The 23739-nt window shown below is 38.7% G+C and overlaps 1 protein-coding gene across 1 annotated transcript in view; it reads right to left on the reverse strand.

The window, feature by feature from the left end:
* Positions 1-23739, reverse strand: part of sls (sallimus) — a 101615-nt gene that overhangs the window by 19815 nt on the left and 58061 nt on the right. Inside the window, exons 52-54 of the mRNA XM_066739629.1 lie at positions 13249-23733; positions 748-12777; positions 536-561 (exon numbers count right to left, since the gene is read on the reverse strand). Coding sequence (XP_066595726.1) covers positions 536-561; positions 748-12777; positions 13249-23733 — 22541 coding nt within the window. The remainder of the gene's footprint in view (positions 1-535; positions 562-747; positions 12778-13248; positions 23734-23739) is intronic.

Below are 23739 nucleotides of genomic sequence, written 5' to 3' on the forward strand. Positions count from 1 at the left end.
ATGTGAGGCAAAAGTTACATATTAGGTCAACGTGTACTGTGTTAATTTTACCAGCATACAAGTCCTAACCATTCATTTAATTGTAGGGAAAAATGGTATGCATTATTTAAATCCTCTTGAATAAAAGTATCATTATTTTGATGAAGATCTTTAATACATTATTTAAATTAAAGTAAAATTGACAGAAAATTAGCAATTTTTTTTTTTAATTATGTAATTGATTCTTTATTAAATACTTTTCATTACAATTTCGATGTATATTTTTCGAAATATTTACACAAAAAAGGGAAACGTGTTTCTTTCTGTAAAAATGCAACTAGAAAAGACTACATTTTTGCGTAGAATCTTCTCGAAATCTATTAGTTGGTGAGCTAATAGACTTTTACGATAATTTATATATATATATATATATATCTATAATAGTCACGAAGATAAAAATCAAATTATTTCATCATATAAGCTTTGAGGTGTTTCAATTGCCAATACGAGTCGTAGTTAAAAGTTAAAGTGTGGTAAATCAGTTTTAAGTAATTACCTTTAATATTTTTTCGTCCACGGCACCTGCAAAAGAAAGATAGCTTTAATACTTGCATACAGTATACTCTAAAGGTTGCCTGAAAATAATTCAGAACGTTAATATTTTTTTCAGTATAGACTTTTTATGTAAGCTGTATGTCAAGGTCAGTCAAGTTTTTTGCTTTGATCATGTGAATATCTTAGAAATTTATAGTATATAAGTTATCTTACCTTTCTTTAAACCATCAACGTCTTTAGGTGTTTTCATGGAAATATGTTTAAGTTTTTCGTGTTGTTCTGATGAAGTGTCTTCTAACAGATCGGTAATTGTTGTGTGTAGTTTGTTACCTTCCTCGATAGTAGAAGTAGCTTCAGTAACAGTCGTTTTACCGTCTCGTGATTTACTTATACGTTGTCTATGTATTTTCATTGTTTTACCAAAGGATTCTACTTGAGATAATACCACTTCTTCTCTTGTTTCCTCCGTTACAATTGTGTTTGCATTGTCAAAATCTGTAGGTTGAAGTAATTCTCCAATGTCACTACCAAGTTCACGTAAGATTACAACAGGCTCTTCATTTTCAATTTGTGTTGTTATTTCGTCAGTTACTTTCGGCTTCTTTTGACCTCGTTTCTTAATGATACGCTTTTTAGTAATTATTTTCAGTCTTTTATCAGGTAGTTCTTCTATGCCTACAATTGTTCGAGTATCATTTATGTTAAGAATAACTTCATCTTTGGGAACAGAGTCAATCAAATCTTGAGTAATGGGTTCCTTCCAGGGCTTTAGATTTACTTCATTTGTATCTTCTGTAGAAGGAGGTCTTTCCGGTCTTCTGAGCTTAACCTCTGGAGTTTTTTCTGGTTCATCCTGTTTTGGTATTCCTGGAATAATGGGAACTGCTTCAATTTCTTGAGTGGGTTTTTGTTTAGCTGACTTCTTATATTTCTTTGGAGCTTGATCTTTAATCGATTCAGGACTAACATCATCATGCAAAGACTCTGGTTTTAGAAGAGAAAATTCATTTTCATCAATATCGTGAGGTTTGAATGTCAGATGGTCATCACATTCATCTAATGATATTTGCTTTAAATACTCCTTTTCTTTATCCTTTGTGATAGAAATGGGTTCTTCACTTACTGAAGTTTCAGGTTCTACATCTTTAACTTTCCTTAACAAAATTTGTTCGTCTTCTTCTTCACTTTTAAAAATTTTGCCAGGAGTTATATTAATTTTATTAACCCCTTCTTTATTTACGTCTTTTGTTTTTGGACGGCGTTTATAAATAGACTTATCTTCGATTGATTCAAGAGGAACTTGTTTTAACTCTTCAAATTCTTTATCCAATTTATCTAAAATTGCAGCATCTTTTTCTGGAATTTCTTTACTTTTAAATTTACGTTTCTTCATTTGTAACGCATGCTCAATATTACGGGACAAAACTCCATTTTGTACGCATATTGGTAAAATATAAGTGATCTTCGGCAAACATATTGTGGGAGGCCATTGATAAAAAGTAATTCTACTGCGTAACAATATTCTAGGAAATTTATCACCCTGCTTCCCAAGTTTAGGTATCTTTCTAGATACTGCTTTCTTTAATTTTATTTGTGCAAATAAAGGCTTTTGTGGTTCCTCCACCTTCATATGTATGGCAATCTGCTTATGCTCTTGAATACTTTTAAGATTGACCATGAGACTTTTTTCTTTGGATAATGTTCCCCCTTCTCTCAGTTCTTCCCCTTTTGTTGGTTCAAATGAATCAGGGAGATTTAATGGCCCAACCGTTTCTTCACTAATAATTATTTCCTCAGGGAACGATTTTACAGTCTTAACAGGAGCGTTTCCTTCTTCTTCAGTCGTCACTTCCTCAGTGACCTGTTGATTAGGTCCTCTCTTCTTAATTATCCGCTTCTTCGTGACCTTCTTCGGTTTACCATCAACAGTCCTTTCCTCGGTGACAGTCACCTGCTCTCTTACTTCATCAACTTCTGATGGTTCGAATGATTCAGGGAGATCTAATGGTTCAACCGTTTCTTCTCGAATAATTATCTCATCAGGAAACGATTTCACAGTCTTAACAGGGGCCTTTCCTTCTTCTTCAGTCGTCACTTCCTCAGTGACCTGTTGTTTAGGTCCTCTCTTCTTAATTATCCGCTTCTTCGTGACCTTCTTCGGTTTGCCATCAACAGTCCTTTCCTCGGTGACAGTCACCTGCTCCCTTACTTCATCAACTTCTGATGGTTCGAATGATTCAGGGAGATCTAATGGTTCAACCGTTTCTTCTCGAATAATTATCTCATCAGGAAACGATTTCACAGTCTTAACAGGGGCCTTTCCTTCTTCTTCAGTCGTCACTTCCTCAGTGACCTGTTGTTTAGGTCCTCTCTTCTTAATTATCCGCTTCTTCGTGACCTTCTTCGGTTTGCCATCAACAGTCCTTTCCTCGGTGATAGTCACCTGTTCTCTTACTTCATCCACTTCTGATGGTTCGAATGAGTCAGGGAGATCTAATGGTCCAATCGTTTCTTCCCGAATAATTATCTCATCAGGAAACGATTTTATAGTCTTAACAGGGGTCTTTCCTTCTTCTTCAGTCGTAACCTCCTCAGTGACCTGTTGTATAGGTCCTTTTTTCTTAACAACGCGCTTCTTCGTGACTCTCTTTGGTATGCCCGAAAGAGTTTTTTCAATAAAAACAGTTACCTGCTCCCTGATTTCTTCAGTTTCGGTTGGTATCACTCCTTTGGGCCATTCTAGAGGCATTATATATTCTTCCGTCACTACATCCTCTTCTGGTAAGATAACGACTGATTTTACAGGTTTTTTATCCTGTTCCTCTACAGTGGTCTCTTCTGTTATTTGTTGTTTTGAGCCTCTCCTCCTAATTATTCGTTTCTTCGTCGTTTTCTTAGGTTTGCCCTCAAGAGTCTTTTCTGTTGTAACGGTTACCTGCTCCCTGACTTCTTCGGATACTGTTGGCTTAACACCTTCAGGCCATTCAAGAGGTTTTGTATATTCTTCCGTAACAACATCCTCTTCTGGTAAGACAACGACTGATTTTACAGGTTTCTTATCCTGTTCCTCTACAGTTGTCTCTTCTGTTATTTGCTGTTTTGAGCCTCTTCTCCTAATTATTCGTTTCTTCGTCGTTTTCTTAGGTTTGCCCTCAAGAGTCTTTTCTGTTGTAACGGTTACCTGCTCCCTGACTTCTTCGGATACTGTTGGCTTAACACCTTCAGGCCATTCTTGAGGCTTTGTATATTCTTCCGTAACTACTTCCTCTTCTGGTAAGACAACGACTGATTTTACAGGTTTCTTATCCTGTTCCTCTACAGTGGTCTCTTCTGTTATTTGTTGTTTTGAGCCTCTCCTCCTAATTATTCGTTTCTTCGTCGTTTTCTTAGGTTTGCCCTCAAGAGTCTTTTCTGTTGTAACGGTTACCTGCTCCCTGACTTCTTCGGATACTGTTGGCTTAGCACCTTCAGGCCATTCTTGAGGCTTTGTATATTCTTCCGTAACTACATCCTCTTCTGGTAAGACAACGACTGATTTTACAGGTTTCTTATCCTGTTCCTCTACAGTGGTCTCTTCTGTTATTAGTTGTTTTGAGCCTCTCCTCCTAATTATTCGTTTCTTCGTCGTTTTCTTAGGTTTGCCCTCAAGAGTCTTTTCTGTTGTAACGGTTACCTGCTCCCTGACTTCTTCGGATACTGTTGGCTTAACACCCTCAGGCCATTCTAGAGGCTTTGTATATTCTTCCGTAACTACATCTTCTTCTGGTAAGACAACGATTGATTTTACAGGTTTCTTATCCTGTTCCTCTACAGTGGTCTCTTCTGTTATTTGTTGTTTTGAGCCTCTCCTCCTAATTATTCGTTTCTTCGTCGTTTTCTTAGGTTTGCCCTCAAGAGTCTTTTCTGTTGTAACGGTTACCTGCTCCCTGACTTCTTCGGATACTGTTGGCTTAACACCTTCAGGCCATTCTTGAGGCTTTGTATATTCTTCCGTAACTACATCCTCTTCTGGTAAGACAACGACTGATTTTACAGGTTTCTTATCCTGTTCCTCTATAGTGGTCTCTTCTGTTATTTGTTGCTTTGAGCCTCTCCTCCTAATTATTCGTTTCTTCGTCGTTTTCTTAGGTTTGCCCTCAAGAGTCTTTTCTGTTGTAACGGTTACCTGCTCCCTGACTTCTTCGGATACTGTTGCCTTAACACCTTCAGGCCATTCTTGAGGCTTTGTATATTCTACCGTAACTACATCCTCTTCTGGTAAGACAACGACTGATTTTACAGGTTTCTTATCCTGTTCCTCTATAGTGGTCTCTTCTGTTATTTGTTGCTTTGAGCCTCTCCTCCTAATTATTCGTTTCTTCGTCGTTTTCTTAGGTTTGCCCTCAAGAGTCTTTTCTGTTGTAACGGTTACCTGCTCCCTGACTTCTTCGGATACTGTTGGCTTAACACCTTCAGGCCATTCTAGAGGCTTTGTATATTCTTCCGTAACTACATCCTCTTCTGGTAAGACAACGATTGATTTTACAGGTTTCTTATCCTGTTCCTCTACAGTGGTCTCTTCTGTTATTTGTTGTTTTGAGCCTCTCCTCCTAATTATTCGTTTCTTCGTCGTTTTCTTAGGTTTGCCCTCAAGAGTCTTTTCTGTTGTAACGGTTACATGCTCCCGGACTTCTTCGGATACTGTTGGCCTAACCCCTTCAGGCCATTCTAGAGGCTTTGTATATTCTTCCGTAACTACATCCTCTTCTGGTAAGACAACGATTGATTTTACAGGTTTCTTATCCTGTTCCTCTACAGTGGTCTCTTCTGTTATTTGTTGTTTTGAGCCTCTCCTCCTAATTATTCGTTTCTTCGTCGTTTTCTTAGGTTTGCCCTCAAGAGTCTTTTCTGTTGTAACGGTTACCTGCTCCCTGACTTCTTCGGATACTGTTGGCTTAACACCTTCAGGCCATTCTAGAGGCTTTGTATATTCTTCCGTAACAACATCCTCTTCTGGTAAGACAACGACTGATTTTACAGGTTTCTTATTCTGTTCCTCTACAGTGGTCTCTTCTGTTATTTGTTGTTTTGAGCCTCTCCTCCTAATTATTCGTTTCTTCGTCGTTTTCTTAGGTTTGCCCTCAAGAGTCTTTTCTGTTGTAACGGTTACCTGCTCCCTGACTTCTTCGGATACTGTTGGCTTAACACCTTCAGGCCATTCTAGAGGCTTTGTATATTCTTCCGTAGCTACATTCTCTTCTGGTAAAACAACGACTGATTTTACAGGTTTCTTATCCTGTTCCTCTACAGTAGTCTCTTCTGTTATTTGTTGTTTTGAGCCTCTCCTCCTAATTATTCGTTTCTTCGTCGTTTTCTTAGGTTTGCCCTCAAGAGTCTTTTCTGTTGTAACGGTTACCTGCTCCCTGACTTCTTCGGATACTGTTGGCTTAACACCTTCAGGCCATTCTAGAGGCTTTGTATATTCTTCCGTAACTACATCCTCTTCTGGTAAGACAACGATTGATTTTACAGGTTTCTTATCCTGTTCCTCTACAGTAGTCTCTTCTGTTATTTGTTGTTTTGAGCCTCTCCTCCTAATTATTCGTTTCTTCGTCGTTTTCTTAGGTTTGCCCTCAAGAGTCTTTTCTGTTGTAACGGTTACCTGCTCCCTGACTTCTTCGGATACTGTTGGCTTAACACCTTCAGGCCATTCTAGAGGCTTTGTATATTCTTCCGTAACTACATCCTCTTCTGGTAAGACAACGACTGATTTTACAGGTTTCTTATCCTGTTCCTCTACAGTGGTCTCTTCTGTTATTAGTTGTTTTGAGCCTCTCCTCCTAATTATTCGTTTCTTCGTCGTTTTCTTAGGTTTGCCCTCAAGAGTCTTTTCTGTTGTAACGGTTACCTGCTCCCTGACTTCTTCGGATACTGTTGGCTTAACACCCTCAGGCCATTCTAGAGGCTTTGTATATTCTTCCGTAACTACATCCTCTTCTGGTAAGACAACGATTGATTTTACAGGTTTCTTATCCTGTTCCTCTACAGTGGTCTCTTCTGTTATTTGTTGTTTTGAGCCTCTCCTCCTAATTATTCGTTTCTTCGTCGTTTTCTTAGGTTTGCCCTCAAGAGTCTTTTCTGTTGTAACGGTTACCTGCTCCCTGACTTCTTCGGATACTGTTGTCTTAACACCTTCAGGCCATTCAAGAGGTTTTGTATATTCTTCCGTAACAACATCCTCTTCTGGTAAGACAATGACTGATTTTACAGGTTTCTTATCCTGTTCCTCTACAGTTGTCTCTTCTGTTATTTGCTGTTTTGAGCCTGTTCTCCTAATTATTCGTTTCTTCGTCGTTTTCTTAGGTTTGCCATCAAGAGTCTTTTCTGTTGTAACGGTTACCTGCTCCCTGACTTCTTCGGATACTGTTGGCTTAACACCTTCAGGCCATTCTTGAGGCTTTGTATATTCTTCCGTAACTACATCCTCTTCTGGTAAGACAACGACTGATTTTACAGGTTTCTTATCCTGTTCCTCTACAGTGGTCTCTTCTGTTATTTGTTGTTTTGAGCCTCTCCTCCTAATTATTCGTTTCTTCGTCGTTTTCTTAGGTTTGCCCTCAAGAGTCTTTTCTGTTGTAACGGTTACCTGTTCCCTGACTTCTTCGGATACTGTTGGCTTAACACCTTCAGGCCATTCTAGAGGCTTTGTATATTCTTCCGTAACTACATCCTCTTCTGGTAAGACAACGATTGATTTTACAGGTTTCTTATCCTGTTCCTCTACAGTGGTCTCTTCTGTTATTTGTTGTTTTGAGCCTCTCCTCCTAATTATTCGTTTCTTCGTCGTTTTCTTAGGTTTGCCCTCAAGAGTCTTTTCTGTTGTAACGGTTACCTGTTCCCTGACTTCTTCGGATACTGTTGGCTTAACACCTTCAGGCCATTCTAGAGGCTTTGTATATTCTTCCGTAACTACATCCTCTTCTGGTAAGACAACGATTGATTTTACAGGTTTCTTATCCTGTTCCTCTACAGTAGTCTCTTCTGTTATTTGTTGTTTTGAGCCTCTCCTCCTAATTATTCGTTTCTTCGTCGTTTTCTTAGGTTTACCCTCAAGAGTCTTTTCTGTTGTAACGGTTACCTGCTCCCTGACTTCTTCGGATACTGTTGGCTTAACACCTTCAGGCCATTCTAGAGGCTTTGTATATTCTTCCGTAACTACATCCTCTTCTGGTAAGACAACGACTGATTTTACAGGTTTCTTATCCTGTTCCTCTACAGTGGTCTCTTCTGTTATTAGTTGTTTTGAGCCTCTCCTCCTAATTATTCGTTTCTTCGTCGTTTTCTTAGGTTTGCCCTCAAGAGTCTTTTCTGTTGTAACGGTTACCTGCTCCCTGACTTCTTCGGATACTGTTGGCTTAACACCCTCAGGCCATTCTAGAGGCTTTGTATATTCTTCCGTAACTACATCCTCTTCTGGTAAGACAACGATTGATTTTACAGGTTTCTTATCCTGTTCCTCTACAGTGGTCTCTTCTGTTATTTGTTGTTTTGAGCCTCTCCTACTAATTATTCGTTTCTTCGTCGTTTTCTTAGGTTTGCCCTCAAGAGTCTTTTCTGTTGTAACGGTTACCTGCTCCCTGACTTCTTCGGATACTGTTGTCTTAACACCTTCAGGCCATTCAAGAGGTTTTGTATATTCTTCCGTAACAACATCCTCTTCTGGTAAGACAACGACTGATTTTACAGGTTTCTTATCCTGTTCCTCTACAGTTGTCTCTTCTGTTATTTGCTGTTTTGAGCCTCTTCTCCTAATTATTCGTTTCTTCGTCGTTTTCTTAGGTTTGCCCTCAAGAGTCTTTTCTGTTGTAACGGTTACCTGCTCCCTGACTTCTTCGGATACTGTTGGCTTAACACCTTCAGGCCATTCTTGAGGCTTTGTATATTCTTCGGTAACTACATCCTCTTCTGGTAAGACAACGACTGATTTTACAGGTTTCTTATCCTGTTCCTCTACAGTGGTCTCTTCTGTTATTTGTTGTTTTGAGCCTCTCCTCCTAATTATTCGTTTCTTCGTCGTTTTCTTAGGTTTGCCCTCAAGAGTCTTTTCTGTTGTAACGGTTACCTGCTCCCTGACTTCTTCGGATACTGTTGGCTTAACACCTTCAGGCCATTCTAGAGGCTTTGTATATTCTTCCGTAACTACATCCTCTTCTGGTAAGACAACGATTGATTTTACAGGTTTCTTATCCTGTTCCTCTACAGTGGTCTCTTCTGTTATTTGTTGTTTTGAGCCTCTCCTCCTAATTATTCGTTTCTTCGTCGTTTTCTTAGGTTTGCCCTCAAGAGTCTTTTCTGTTGTAACGGTTACCTGCTCCCTGACTTCTTCGGATACTGTTGGCTTAACACCTTCAGGCCATTCTAGAGGCTTTGTATATTCTTCCGTAACTACATCCTCTTCTGGTAAGACAACGATTGATTTTACAGGTTTCTTATCCTGTTCCTCTACAGTGGTCTCTTCTGTTATTTGTTGTTTTGAGCCTCTCCTCCTAATTATTCGTTTCTTCGTCGTTTTCTTAGATTTGCCCTCAAGAGTCTTTTCTGTTGTAACGGTTACATGCTCCCGGACTTCTTCGGATACTGTTGGCCTAACACCTTCAGGCCATTCTAGAGGCTTTGTATATTCTTCCGTAACTCCATCCTCTTCTGGTAAGACAACGATTGATTTTACAGGTTTCTTATCCTGTTCCTCTACAGTGGTCTCTTCTGTTATTTGTTGTTTTGAGCCTCTCCTCCTAATTATTCGTTTCTTCGTCGTTTTCTTAGGTTTGCCCTCAAGAGTCTTTTCTGTTGTAACGGTTACCTGCTCCCTGACTTCTTCGGATACTGTTGGCTTAACACCTTCAGGCCATTCAAGAGGTTTTGTATATTCTTCCGTAACAACATCCTCTTCTGGTAAGACAACGACTGATTTTACAGGTTTCTTATTCTGTTCCTCTACAGTTGTCTCTTCTGTTATTTGCTGTTTTGAGCCTCTCCTCCTAATTATTCGTTTCTTCGTCGTTTTCTTAGGTTTCCCCTCAAGAGTCTTTTCTGTTGTAACGGTTACCTGCTCCCTGACTTCTTCGGATACTGTTGGCTTAACACCTTCAGGCCATTCAAGAGGTTTTGTATATTCTTCCGTAACAACATCCTCTTCTGGTAAGACAACGACTGATTTTACAGGTTTCTTATCCTGTTCCTCTACAGTTGTCTCTTCTGTTATTTGCTGTTTTGAGCCTCTTCTCCTAATTATTCGTTTCTTCGTCGTTTTCTTAGGTTTGCCCTCAAGAGTCTTTTCTGTTGTAACGGTTACCTGCTCCCTGACTTCTTCGGATACTGTTGGCTTAACACCTTCAGGCCATTCTTGAGGCTTTGTATATTCTTCCGTAACTACATCCTCTTCTGGTAAGACAACGACTGATTTTACAGGTTTCTTATCCTGTTCCTCTACAGTGGTCTCTTCTGTTATTTGTTGTTTTGAGCCTCTCCTCCTAATTATTCGTTTCTTCGTCGTTTTCTTAGGTTTGCCCTCAAGAGTCTTTTCTGTTGTAACGGTTACCTGCTCCCTGACTTCTTCGGATACTGTTGGCTTAACACCTTCAGGCCATTCTAGAGGCTTTGTATATTCTTCCGTAACTACATCCTCTTCTGGTAAGACAACGATTGATTTTACAGGTTTCTTATCCTGTTCCTCTACAGTGGTCTCTTCTGTTATTTGTTGTTTTGAGCCTCTCCTCCTAATTATTCGTTTCTTCGTCGTTTTCTTAGGTTTGCCCTCAAGAGTCTTTTCTGTTGTAACGGTTACCTGCTCCCTGACTTCTTCGGATACTGTTGGCTTAACACCTTCAAGCCATTCTAGAGGCTTTGTATATTCTTCCGTAACTACATCCTCTTCTGGTAAGACAACGACTGATTTTACAGGTGTCTTATCCTGTTCCTCTACAGTAGTCTCTTCTGTTATTTGTTGTTTTGAGCCTCTCCTCCTAATTATTCGTTTCTTCGTCGTTTTCTTAGGTTTGCCCTCAAGAGTCTTTTCTGTTGTAACGGTTACCTGCTCCCTGACTTCTTCGGATACTGTTGGCTTAACACCTTCAGGCCATTCTAGAGGCTTTGTATATTCTTCCGTAACTACATCCTCTTCTGGTAAGACAACGATTGATTTTACAGGTTTCTTATCCTGTTCCTCTACAGTAGTCTCTTCTGTTATTTGTTGTTTTGAGCCTCTCCTCCTAATTATTCGTTTCTTCGTCGTTTTCTTAGGTTTGCCCTCAAGAGTCTTTTCTGTTGTAACGGTTACCTGCTCCCTGACTTCTTCGGATACTGTTGGCTTAACACCTTCAGGCCATTCTAGAGGCTTTGTATATTCTTCCGTAACTACATCCTCTTCTGGTAAGACAACGATTGATTTTACAGGTTTCTTATCCTGTTCCTCTACAGTAGTCTCTTCTGTTATTTGTTGTTTTGAGCCTCTCCTCCTAATTATTCGTTTCTTCGTCGTTTTCTTAGGTTTGCCCTCAAGAGTCTTTTCTGTTCTAACGGTTACCTGCTCCCTGACTTCTTCGGATACTGTTGGCTTAACACCTTCAGGCCATTCTAGAGGCTTTGTATATTCTTCCGTAACTACATCCTCTTCTGGTAAGACAACGACTGATTTTACAGGTTTCTTATCCTGTTCCTCTACAGTAGTCTCTTCTGTTATTTGTTGTTTTGAGCCTCTCCTCCTAATTATTCGTTTCTTCGTCGTTTTCTTAGGTTTGCCCTCAAGAGTCTTTTCTGTTGTAACGGTTACCTGCTCCCTGACTTCTTCGGATACTGTTGGCTTAACACCTTCAGGCCATTCTAGAGGCTTTGTATATTCTTCCGTAACTACATCCTCTTCTGGTAAGACAACGACTGATTTTACAGGTTTCTTATCCTGTTCCTCTACAGTAGTCTCTTCTGTTATTTGTTGTGTTGAGCCTCTCCTCCTAATTATTCGTTTCTTCGTCGTTTTCTTAGGTTTGCCCTCAAGAGTCTTTTCTGTTGTAACGGTTACCTGCTCCCTGACTTCTTCGGATACTGTTGGCTTAACACCTTCAGGCCATTCTAGAGGCTTTGTATATTCTTCCGTAACTACTTCCTCTTCTGGTAAGACAACGACTGATTTTACAGGTTTCTTATCCTGTTCCTCTACAGTAGTCTCTTCTGTTATTTGTTGTTTTGAGCCTCTCCTCCTAATTATTCGTTTCTTCGTCGTTTTCTTAGGTTTGCCCTCAAGAGTCTTTTCTGTTGTAACGGTTACCTGCTCCCTGACTTCTTCGGATACTGTTGGCTTAACACCTTCAGGCCATTCTAGAGGCTTTGTATATTCTTCCGTAACTACTTCCTCTTCTGGTAAGACAACGACTGATTTTACAGGTTTCTTATCCTGTTCCTCTACAGTGGTCTCTTCTGTTATTTGTTGTTTTGAGCCTCTCCTCGTAATTATTCGTTTTTTCGTCGTTTTCTTAGGTTTGCCCTCAAGAGTCTTTTCTGTAGTAACGGTCACCTGCTCCCTGATTTCTTCGGATACAGTTGGCTTAACACCTTCAGGCCATTGTAGAGGCTTTGTATATACTTCCGTCATTTCATCCTCTTCTGGTAAGACAACGATTGATTTGACAGGTTTTTTGTCATGTTCCTGTGCAATAGTCTCTTCTGTTATCTGCTGTTTGGTTTCTTCTTTTCTTACTACTCGATTCTTAATATTTTTCTTTGATTTGCTTTCATTCTTTATATTTGTTTCGGTTGTTTCCTCTTCTTTATAAACTGTTTTGTCTAATGGTTTGAAGTACTCATGCTCGCTGCTTTCTTTTGTTGGTTCAATATTGAGGTTTTTATCATCGGCTTCTTCTATTTTCGTTGGTTTAATTTCTTCTATATCTGTTGCATCAGGAACTTCTTCTATTTCCATGAACTGTTTTTTTGGAATGGAAGGTAGAGAAGATTTGATATCATCTATTTCTTCTTCTATGATAACTACGTTCTCTTCTTCGGTAGAATCTTTTGGTTTCTTTTTCCTTATTATTGTGGTTTTGGTTTTAACTGCAGATGTAACATCTTCATTGCTTCCTCGTCGGAATTTTGTGGTGTATTCCTCGATCACCTCAGTATCAGATTCAAAAGAAGGCTGTTGATGTTTTTCGTGTTTTGTAGTGTATTGTGTTTTTGTAGTATGATGTTTTTGCCTCGTTGCTTCTGTACTTTCTGAAATGTATATAGAAATAGTGTGTTGTAATTAGCGTGCTGTGTTTTGTTTTGAAATGCTGTTTTTTTGGTTTGACTTCTGTCTTTAATTTGTGTTAGTGTGTATTGTCTGTTGTGTTTTATGAAATTTCTAACGTGGGTTTTGTACATTTTTGTATGATTTGTATGTTGCTATATGCTTAGGACGTGAGCAGTTACTTATTTGTTTTACTTGCATTTTTTGAATTTATTACTTACCCTATTGTTTACTCTGGCCCTGTTTGTGTTTTTAACGTCATAAACAATGTTATTATGCTAATTACTTTTTCGCTTGTTGTAATAATTTTATATAAATACATATGTTTTTCTAGATTTATATTATTTCTCTTTTATATTTTTTTAAATCAGTATTGATTACTGTCAAGTCGTCGGTTTCCTTCTGTTTTTGGTTTATAAATTATAATGACTTACTGGAAATAATCGAATACTTACCATCAATTTTTCTAAAATGATCCTCTTCTATAGTTATATTGGCGAATTTTGAAAACGGTTTAATGGTCTTAGGTAGATCTGATTCGAGTTCACCTGTACTTTCAAAATCTGTTACAATAATGTTATGTTTTGGTAATTCAATTTTACGAGCTTTCCGGCTTGTTGGCTGAGTAACACTAAATTCTACAGCATTATCTTCTATGATAACTTCTGATTTTAGAGGTAATTCTTGCTTAACCATTTCTGCATGTGCGGTTGCTTCTTTATCCCGCAATCTGACTATGTGCTTAGATTCTTCTTCAACAGTTGTGATTTGTGTAACTTCTATACCATCCGATGTACGGAATGTAATATCAGCCTTTGCAGTAGGGGCGCTCTCCTCAATTGTCAACTCGGATTCAGTTTCTTGTGGAACTGATTGTAGTTGCTCCAGACTTTCAAAAGGAATTTGTAATGGAAGGCCTTGCTTAGTTTCGGGTATAGTCTCATGCAGTAGATCCTCAGTTGTACTTGATGCAACAACTTGCGACTGTTCAGCTACGTGTATACTTGAAAAATATATTTCGGCTGTTCGCTGGGTTGCTTCATCGGGTGATGCTATGTCTTTTTCCGTTTCTGCAATTGCCACTTCAGAAACTGACAAGGGAATCAACTCATCTAGATTTGCTTGTCCTTTTTGCTTCGATGCAAGAAAAGGCTGTGATAGTTCTTCGACACTTATTCCAGGAACTATTTCGGACGTTTCAGGAACTTCAATACTCAATATTTTTCTCAAAGCTTTACTCTGTTCAGGTATAACAGAATCCGGTAAAATTTTTTCAGTTTCTGATGAAATAACTTCTGAAACGGTAATAAAACTTAACTTCTCCACGTTTGGTTCACCTTTTTGGCTTACAAACTTTTCTGGTTTAACCATTTCTTCCGCACTTGTAACTGTTAATATTTCTGATTGTTGAGCAATTTCTCTACTTATTATATTTGGTTTAGCTACTTCTTGATTTACGTTTTCTGATAATATTAGAGTTTCCTCTCTTTCACTAGATATTGTTTCAGATACATTAACCGATAGTAGTTCATTAATATTTTGTGTTACTGTTTTTTCGCTTGGCTTTTCTAACTTAGCTGTGATCTCTGCATTTGCTAAGGCAAGAATTTCACTTACTTCTGCTACTTCTCGACCACTTAATTGGAGGTCAGCTGTTAATGGACTAGGAGCTTCCGGAATCTCCAATGAATCTCCAAGTTCATTTGATAAAATTTGAGAAATAGTTAACGACTGTAATTCTTCTATATGCGGCTTTCCCGTCTGTGTAATTGTTACTTCAGGTTGTGCCAATTGTTCTGTGTTGATCAAAGGTAAAACTTCCATTGTTTCTGCTACATCCCTGCTGATTAAACTAGGAGCAGCAATTTTTACATTTGGCTTTTCAGCACTAGGCAATTGCTCTTCCATTTCACTAGACAGCACTTGTGTAACTGATAATGATGACCACTCTTGAACGTTTACTGTACCTTTTTGCTCTGAAGGCGTTCCACTTTCTGAAAGTTCCCCTATACTCGATTCTGTTAAAATTTGAGTGGTTTGTGCAACTTCTCTTCCAATTAAAAGAGGCTGTGCTAATTTTTCAGTAGGCGCTTCAGGACTAGCAAGTGGTTGTTCACTTTCGGTAAATGTTGTTTGAGAAATGGATAATGGCAATAATTCATCAAGCTGAGGCTTCCCTTTGAAGGTATCTGCCCCTTTTTCAAGCAAGAACTCTTCCGCATTGATAGCAGTTAATATTTCTGTGGTTTCTGCAGCTTCTGTACTAAGTATATGTTTTTCAGCTGTTTTTACAGTTGGTTTTTCAGCAGATGGCATATCATTTTCAATTTCATTTGTTACTATATCGGATATTATTAATGGGACCAATTCATCTAATTCAACGATGCCTTTCTGTCCTTCCGGGCTTTTGGTTACTAATGTTTCAGTTTCTGATATCGTCATAACTTGAGTGGTTTCAGTAGCTTGATTTTCAAAAACATGTAATTTGGCCTTCTGGTCTTTAGCTTCGGTAGTCTTAACGAAAATGTCTTCAGTCTCATTGGAAACAATTTCTGACACGTTAACGGACAATAATTCTTCTACTTTCACAATACTTTTCTGTTCTTCGGCTTTAACAACTTTATCTAGATCTTCAGTGGTAAATGCTGTAACTACTTGTAGAGTTTCAGCTGCTTCGCTGCCAATCACATTTGGTTTAGCTGATTGTTCTTTAGGTTTAACACTGCTTGGCAAAATATCTTCAATTTCATCGGAAATAACTTCCATTATGTTTACAGTACTCAAACTATCTACTTGAACTGTACCCTTATGTTCATCAAGTTTAGGAGCAGTATCGAACAATATTTCACTTTCACCTAATGTCGTTTCTGTCCTAATTACAGTTTCCAAAACTGATTGAGTTGCAGCTGCTTGTGCAGACGTTGGTTTTTCTTCAGTCATTATACCAGTAGTCTGAATAGATTCCATTAAAGATTTTTCAGCAGTTTCATAAACATTTATATCAGTTGTAGCTTGAGCTGTTTGAACTGCTGGAGCTACTTTTAAGATATCTTCTTTATCCTTCGAATAAACTTCCGAGATTTCTATAGGTTTCATACCTGTAAATTCTAAGTTAGCTTGTTGTGTTTCTGGTTTAAATTTACCTTCAAAGGATTTTTCACTCTCGTCCACAATATTCTCGCTTATAATTAAACTTTCAAAAGTATCTTGACTCGATTTTCCTAACTGCGGTAAAAATTGCTCTTCGCTTTTTTCAGGTATGTCTACTTGGGATTCTACTTGATTAGTCATTACTGAACTAGATTCAATAATAATACTAGTATCTGCAGTTTGTGCGACATCCAGTTTTTTATCTTCGAGCGTATCCTCAGTTTCTGCTGATGTTATTTCAGTCACTGAAATACTGTAGCCCTTTTCAAATTCTGGCTTAGCAACGTTGGATATAGTTTTAAGATAATTGTCAAAGATTCCTTCACTTTCTGCAATAGGTACTTCGGCAATAACGATGGACTCTAACATATCTTGCTGAGGCTGTGCTTTAGCTTTAGTTGTTTTAAGATCATCCACAGCAGCTGTACTTTGTTCGATAAAAGTTTCAGCTTGCTGTGCAACATCCATAGTCACCTGGGTTACCCTAATATTAGCAGAACTCTGTTCGAGTGGTTTGATGTCAATGGTATCTTCTTTCTCTTGTGTTGTAACATCAGCTACGATGACACTTTGCGTTTCTGTAAAACTAGGTTTGGCAGAACCAGTGTCAGGCGTAAACTTACCGACAAATTCAGTGCTATTTTCTTGAGGTAGAACCTCTGTAATGTCTACACTCTCTAGTGCTGTTTGTGTCTGATGAGCTGCGATCGTATCAACTTTTGGAGCTGCAGGAAGATCTCCTAATCCTTCACCTAAACTAATTTCCATCTTCTCAGCTATCTCACTGCCTTCTAAATGAGGTACAGCTTGTTTCGTGGAAGGCTGTTTGAAAGTAGACAATTCCGTTTCAGATTCCTGTGTTGTCGCTGCTTCTGTAATTGCTACAAATCTATCTTCTGTCACGCCAATTCGTGGTTTAGTAGTTGGTAAATGAGTCTTCTCAAACGTGTCAATTTCTTTTTCTGCTAGAACTTCCTCTGTCAACTGAATAGTCTCAAATGGCTTTTGTTTAATATGAGCTGTAGCTGTTTTGAATTCTTCCATTTCGATATGACCAACGCCAAAGTCAGGTGTAGTTTCAGATTTTTCTGCTACTTCATGTCCAGGAACTAAAGTTGGTAATGCAACACGCTTCTTTTCTAATTCAACCGTTTTTAATAGATCCTCCTTATCAATGATGTCGATTGTCGTAATAGTCGAAACTGTCTTACCTTCCTCTATTGTCATGTCAAATTTCTCAGGAATTGCTTTAAATTTGCCTTCAAACGATTGTTCACGATCTTCTGCAATACTCTGCGTAACCACTGTACCTTGAAGCATATCTTGAGTTGTAACAGCAACTTTAGAATTTGGCTTATCTATTTTAAATTCAGCAAAAGTATCCTCAGTGGCAACAGATGTTGATTCAGCAGTAGTATGAGCAGAATCAATATTAAATAAGGCTTTATGCTCGGACGGTAATTCGCTTGCTATATAAACAGATTCTTTTTCCGCAGATGTGATTTGCGAAACTGTAACGATGTTTCTTTCTTCTTCAAAGTCAACAGCAGCAGATTTATTTACGGGTGCAACCAATGCAGTAAATTGATCTTCACTTTCTTGTACTATTGGCTGGAATTCGGTTAATGGGTTAAATGTTATATGATCAGATGTTGCAACTAGAGTTTCTGCTTTTTTCTCTGTAAAGGTTCCTGTACTGGCTTCAGGTACTAACATAGAAGTCTGAGCTACTAAATACGAATCTATCAGACTCTTATCTGCAATTTTTGCTTCCGGGAGCTCCTTAGGTTTATAAACGTCTTCACTGTCCTCTAAAACGACTGATGAAACTATCAAGGGTTGTTCTTCGATTACAGACAAATCTGCTACAGTTCCAGTAGGAAGCTTATCTTTATCAAAAGGTGATTCGGACTCCGTAGATTGCGTTTCAGAACTTATTATTGCTTCCAATGGTATATTTGAAAGAACAGCAGTAGTAGAACTTGGCTTATATTCTTCAAATTTATCTGTTGCAGTGCTAGTATCGACTTCCGTTGTTTCAGCAATTGAATGAACACTAATTTCAACGATAGCCTTTTTTTCATCCGGTGTTTCTGATAATAATAGCTGATCCTCTTTATCACCCAAAATTTCAGTCGTTGTTGTAAGACTAATATTTTCATCGATGGAAACTTCTGCAGTGCTTGATTTAGCTGGTGCTTCTGAGAATTCTTTTTCAACTTCTGTGATAACTGCCTCTGTTTGTATAAGACTTTCGAAAGGTAAATGCTCACCCTTAGCAGCTGCAGAAATCGGAGTTTCCGTTGTTAAATTACTTGTGAGTGATGCAGGTGTAACTTCAGTTAGTTCAGCCACCCTATGGGCATCGTAGTGAGTAGTAGCTTTTTCAGATTGCATATCTAATGATTTTGTATAATCATGTTCCTTATAAGAAGGTACTACTTCAGTTATTGATAAGCTTTCGTCCTCTTCGAAAGTGATATCACTCTTTTTCTCTTCAGGCTTTACAAAATCATCCATGGTTCCTTCTAAGATTCCCGTTGGAACTTCCGATGTGATAAGACTGTGGAAAGGAAGGTGATCTGTGGTAGCTGTAGCAATGTCTTTTGCTTCGGTTTCGAAGCTAAGAACACTATCAGAGGTTGTAACTTCTGTGCTTTGAGCTATCGTATGTGCTGGTACATCGAAAGATGCAGATTTGGTTTCTGCTTTTTCTGCTTCTGGCAGTACATCCTCTTTGTCTGTGGTAACAACGGACAAGATAACTAGCCCTTCACCAATTTCGAATTCAAGGTTGGCTTGACGACCAGCTGGTATTTCTTGAGAGAATGGAGCCTCTGTTTCTCTAGTTTGAACTTCTTCAGCAACTGCACTTTCAAACGGCAATATTGATGGAACTGATTTCACGTTCTCCACAGTTTCCGTTGTAAATTCTGATAATCTTGTATCACTGATAATTTCGTAATTAGTAGCTACAGGTTGAGTTTCCATGTCAACATTTGCTTCGAAACTCTTAGGTGCCTCTGTTTCGTCAAGATGTTTTTCTTTATCAGCAGACTGCGTTAGTTCTATTTGAATTCCTTCAGCTTCTTCATAACTTACACCAACATGTTTAGTATCTGGTTTCAAATCAACTGTCAAAGGTATTTCCTTTTCAGAAGCTGATGTCTCAGTCTGTTGTACTACAGCCAAGCCACTTTGTTCTGGAGTTGCGGTATCTGTAATTGGTTTTTCTTCTGTAAAGATTCCTGTGCTCGCATCAGGTATTAGCATAGATGATTGTGCCACTAAATGCGTATCAACCAGTCTCTTATCTGCAAGTTTTGCTTCCGGTAGCTCCTTAGGTTTATAAACGTCTTCACTGTCCTCTAAGACGACTGACGAAACTATCAAGGGTTGTTCTTCGATTACAGACAAATCTGCTACAGTTCCAGTAGGAAGCTTATCTTTATCAAAAGGTGATTCGGACTCCGTAGATTGCGTTTCAGAACTTATTATTGCTTCCAGTGGTATATTTGAAAGAACAGCAGTAGTAGAGGTGGGCTTATATTCTTCAAATTTATCTGTTGCAGTGTTAGTATCAACTTCAGTCGTTTCAGCAATTGTATGAACACTAATTTCAACGATAGCCTTCTTTTCATTTGGTATTTCTGATAATAATAGCTGATCCTCTTTATCACCCAAAATTTCAGTCGTTGTTGTAAGACTAATATTTTCATCTATGGAAACTTGTGCAGTGCTTGATTTAGCTGGTGCTTCTGAGAATTCCTTTTCAACTTCTGTGATTACTGCCTCTGTTTGGATAAGACTTTCGAAAGGTAAATGTTCACCCTTAGCAGCTACAGAAATCGGAGTTTCCGTTGTTAAATTACTTGTGAGTGATGCAGGTGTAACTTCAGTTAGTTCAGCCACCCTATGGGCATCGTAGTGAGTAGTAGCTTTTTCAGATTGCATATCTAATGATTTTGTATAATCACGTTCCTTATAAGAAGGTACTACTTCAGTTATTGATAAGCTTTCATCCTCTTCGAAAGTGATATCACTCTTTTTCTCTTCAGGCTTTACAAAATCATCCATGGTTCCTTCTAAGATTCCCGTTGGAACTTCCGATGTGATGAGGCTGTGGAAAGGAAGGTGATCTGTGGTAGCTGTAGCAATGTCTTTTGCTTCGGTTTCGAAGCTAAGAACACTATCAGAGGTTGTAACTTCTGTGCTTTGAGCTATCGTATGTGCTGGTACATCGAAAGATGCAGATTTGGTTTCTGCTTTTTCTGCTTTTGGCAGTACATCCTCTTTGTCTGTGGTAACAACGGAAGAGATAACTAGCCCTTCACCAATTTCGAATTCAAGGTTGGCTTGACGACCAGCTGGTATTTCTTGAGAGAATGGAGCCTCTGTTTCTCTAGTTTGAACTTCTTCAGCAACTGCACTTTCAAACGGCAATATTGATGGAACTGATTTCACGTTCTCCACAGTTTCTGTTGTAAATTCTGATAATCCTGTATCACTGATAATTTCGTAATTAGTAGCTACAGGTTGAGTTTCCATGTCAACATTTGCTTCGAAACTCTTAGGTGCCTCTGTTTCTTCAAGATGTTTCTCCTTATCAACAGATTGTGTCAGTTCTATCTGAATTCCCTCGGCTTCTTCGTAGGTAACACCTACATGTTTAGTATCTGGTTTCAAATCGACTGTCAAAGGTAATTCTTTTTCCGAAGCTGATGTCTCAGTCTGTTGTACGACAGCCAAGCCACTTTGTTCTGGAGTCGCGGAATCCGTAATTGGCTTTTCTTCTATTAGAATATTGAAATTGCTCGCTAAGATTGTTTCTTGCATCTGTGCGACTTCGTGTCCAGAAATATTAACTTCACCCGTTCTTGTATCTGGTATTTCTTCGACTGTCAGCTTCTCTTCGCTGACCAATGGCGTGATTTCTGTAACTACAAGTTTTTCAGATTTAGTTAAAATATCCATTTCAGCATTGTGTTGGGTTGGTGCAAGTTCGTCTGGCCTTGATTTTTCTGTTTCTGCAATTGTAGTTTCAGTTATCATTAATTCATCTAAAGCTTCTTGTTGCTGCAATGCTTTGCCTGTTTTTTGTACATCAGGGGTATAATCTCCTGCCAAATATTCTGCTACAGTTTCTAATTTAGTAGCTACCGTATGTCCTGTTAAAGATGATTGAGCCATGTAGTCATCTGGCTTATGCTCAGGTACACACGTGTTTTCTAAATCATGTGGTATTATTTCCTGTACACTAACCACGGTTCTTGCGTCGGTATACTGAACATTTGCTGTTTTCTCTTCAGGAAGGATATCTGATTTATAAGCATCTTCTTTCTCCGCACTTTCTTGTAGTGTAATATTCACGCTTTCTAAAGGAATATGAGTCGAATCAGCTCTACCAGAAGTAGGTATATCTTTCGCTACATATTCCTGTGTAGGTGATTCGGTTCTAACTTCTTCTTGCACCGGTGCCACTTCCGTTGTGAATTCAGTGCTAGCATATGCTTCCTTCATTTTAGATCCTTCGATATACTCGGCCTCTTTTTCATCAACCATTGTTACTGTTGTCTGAATGCTTTCAATGTCATTAACAATTACGTTAGCTATTGTAGAATCCGGAATCACACCTTCCTCTACAGGCGATAGTCCTTCAGCGACTATAGTCTCGCTTATGACAGTTTCTTCCAAATTAGTTCTTTCGACATTAGCTTTAGCTAGAGTAGGACTATCTTTTGCCATTTTACCCAAGTTACTGTCTGGAACCGTTTCCTCAATCTCCAGTGACACTACTGTACCTTCTGGCACAGTCTTCGCTTTATGCGAGTCTGGTAGTTCAAAAACTGCGAGAGAGGACTCTTTCTCCCCTGAAATTGTCTTAAATACTTCTACGGGTTTAATTACATCATAAGTAGTTTCTGGAATTCGTTCTTCAGGCTTAGCAATGTCTTCCATAGTTGATTCTTGATCATGAATAACTGTTTCCTGTATAGTCTTTGCTTCTGTTAATTCCAGAGAAACAGTACCACTTTCCGAAAGAAACTTCAAGTCTCCTGTAAAATCACTTGGATAATCAGCTGTATGAATTTCTGAGATCGATAAACCTTCATCAGCTCCAACCGATTCTTCAGCTTTAGCTTTCAATGGTTTTGTACTTGAGGTGTATTCACTCTCTGACTCTTGAATCACTGGATGACTTGTAAGTCCAATTTCAAGAGGAGCAGTAAGAGCAGCGATAGATTTCGATGTGGCTTTGTCTTCAGGACTATAACTCTTTTCTTTCTCAGAGATAATCGTTTCTGACGTAATCGTGGATGTTAATTCGCAAACATTGACTTGGGCTACAGCCTTAATGGATTCATCAATGACTAACTCAGTTCCAGAATGCTGAGTGTCCACAGCTGATACCAAAATGCTTTCCAATGTGTCAATCTTGGTTGTGGCCTCTAAGGCATCGATTTTCTTGTCTGGAGCCAATAAATCTTCTTTCTCTTGCGTTACATCTTCTTGGGTAATCGCGATTTCACTTTCACTCGAGATTCCAATTTGAGCTTTCAAACCTGGCAATGACTTTCCTGGTATGTACTCACCCTCCTTTTCTGGTGCATGGATCTCCTCCGAAACTCTCTGCGTTTGGGGAATTATTGTCTTTGTAGCGACCTCGGTTGGAACAACTATTTCAGGATGGTATTTTCCAGGCTTGTCCTCAGCTCGTACTTCTTCAACTATTAATGGTTCGGATACAGTAAAGTTAACTCTCGGTTTGGATGAAACGCTTTTGAAAGGCTCCAAGGTCTCTTCTGACAAGCCTTCGTGTACCTCAAAAACTGTCAATTCTTGATGAGTGAATGGAGTATCGGTTGCTTTAGTTGCCAAAGGTGACACGAAATCTGCCATGTCACCTTCACTCTCGTTAACTTTTGTTTCTAATACCGTGGTAGCTTCTTGAATAGAAACACTGACGCTTGCTCTTCTTGTTTCCCTTTTATCTATCTCTAATTTAGGTACGTCAGATTCGTTCGTAACTGTTTCACTAATTATTAAACTTTCCGTAGGGACCACTTTAGGTGTTGCTTCATATTTATCGATTTTCATCGATTCGGAAAATTCATCCGTAGATGATTGGACTGTAGTTTCGGTTACCGAGTAGGACTCAATAGGCGAAACTGAAACCGAGCCTTGTTGGGTAATTGGTTTGAGTTTTGCTATTTCGTATCCTTCCTTCTCTTGGACAGGAACAAATTGTTCCATTAGTGCAGTGATCGTGTCAATGGTGAATTTAGCTTTTTCTATGTCTGGCTTTCCAGGCGCCTGTTCTACTGTTTTATCTTGTGGTACTACTTGATGGTATTGACTAGAAATGTTAAGTGAAATAGAAGTCTCAGCCTTATCCGGTGTTATCTCAAATTCCTCGATTTCTTCAAGCTCTATCTCGTCTTTACCAATGCTTGGTGTTTTCGGTTTCAAGGACTTCTTAGTCACACGCTTTATTTCTTCCTCTTCTTCTTCCTCCGTTTCAACTTTTTCTTTCATTTCTGTTTTCTTTTTTTGTTTTCCAATCAGTCTACCTTTTACATCTTTTTCAACTGTTATTATTTCTTCTTCTATTTCTTCTATTTGCGGTTTTTTCGTTAATTCTGTAATCTCCTCAGATTCTGTGATCTTCTCAATTTCTACAATGTCGACCCCCTCTTCCCTATCTTTCTTCACTTCTTCGACCTGATCCTTGGATTTTTTGTCTTTTTGTTTGCGCAATGTTGTGTATGCCTGCCGTGTGTCCTCGTATTCTGTGG

Source organism: Prorops nasuta, unplaced genomic scaffold (assembly GCF_024137725.1).
Source record: "Prorops nasuta isolate Cenicafe-Biocafe unplaced genomic scaffold, Cenicafe_Pnas_1.2 PNAS00021, whole genome shotgun sequence".
Lineage (NCBI taxonomy): Eukaryota > Metazoa > Arthropoda > Insecta > Hymenoptera > Bethylidae > Prorops > Prorops nasuta.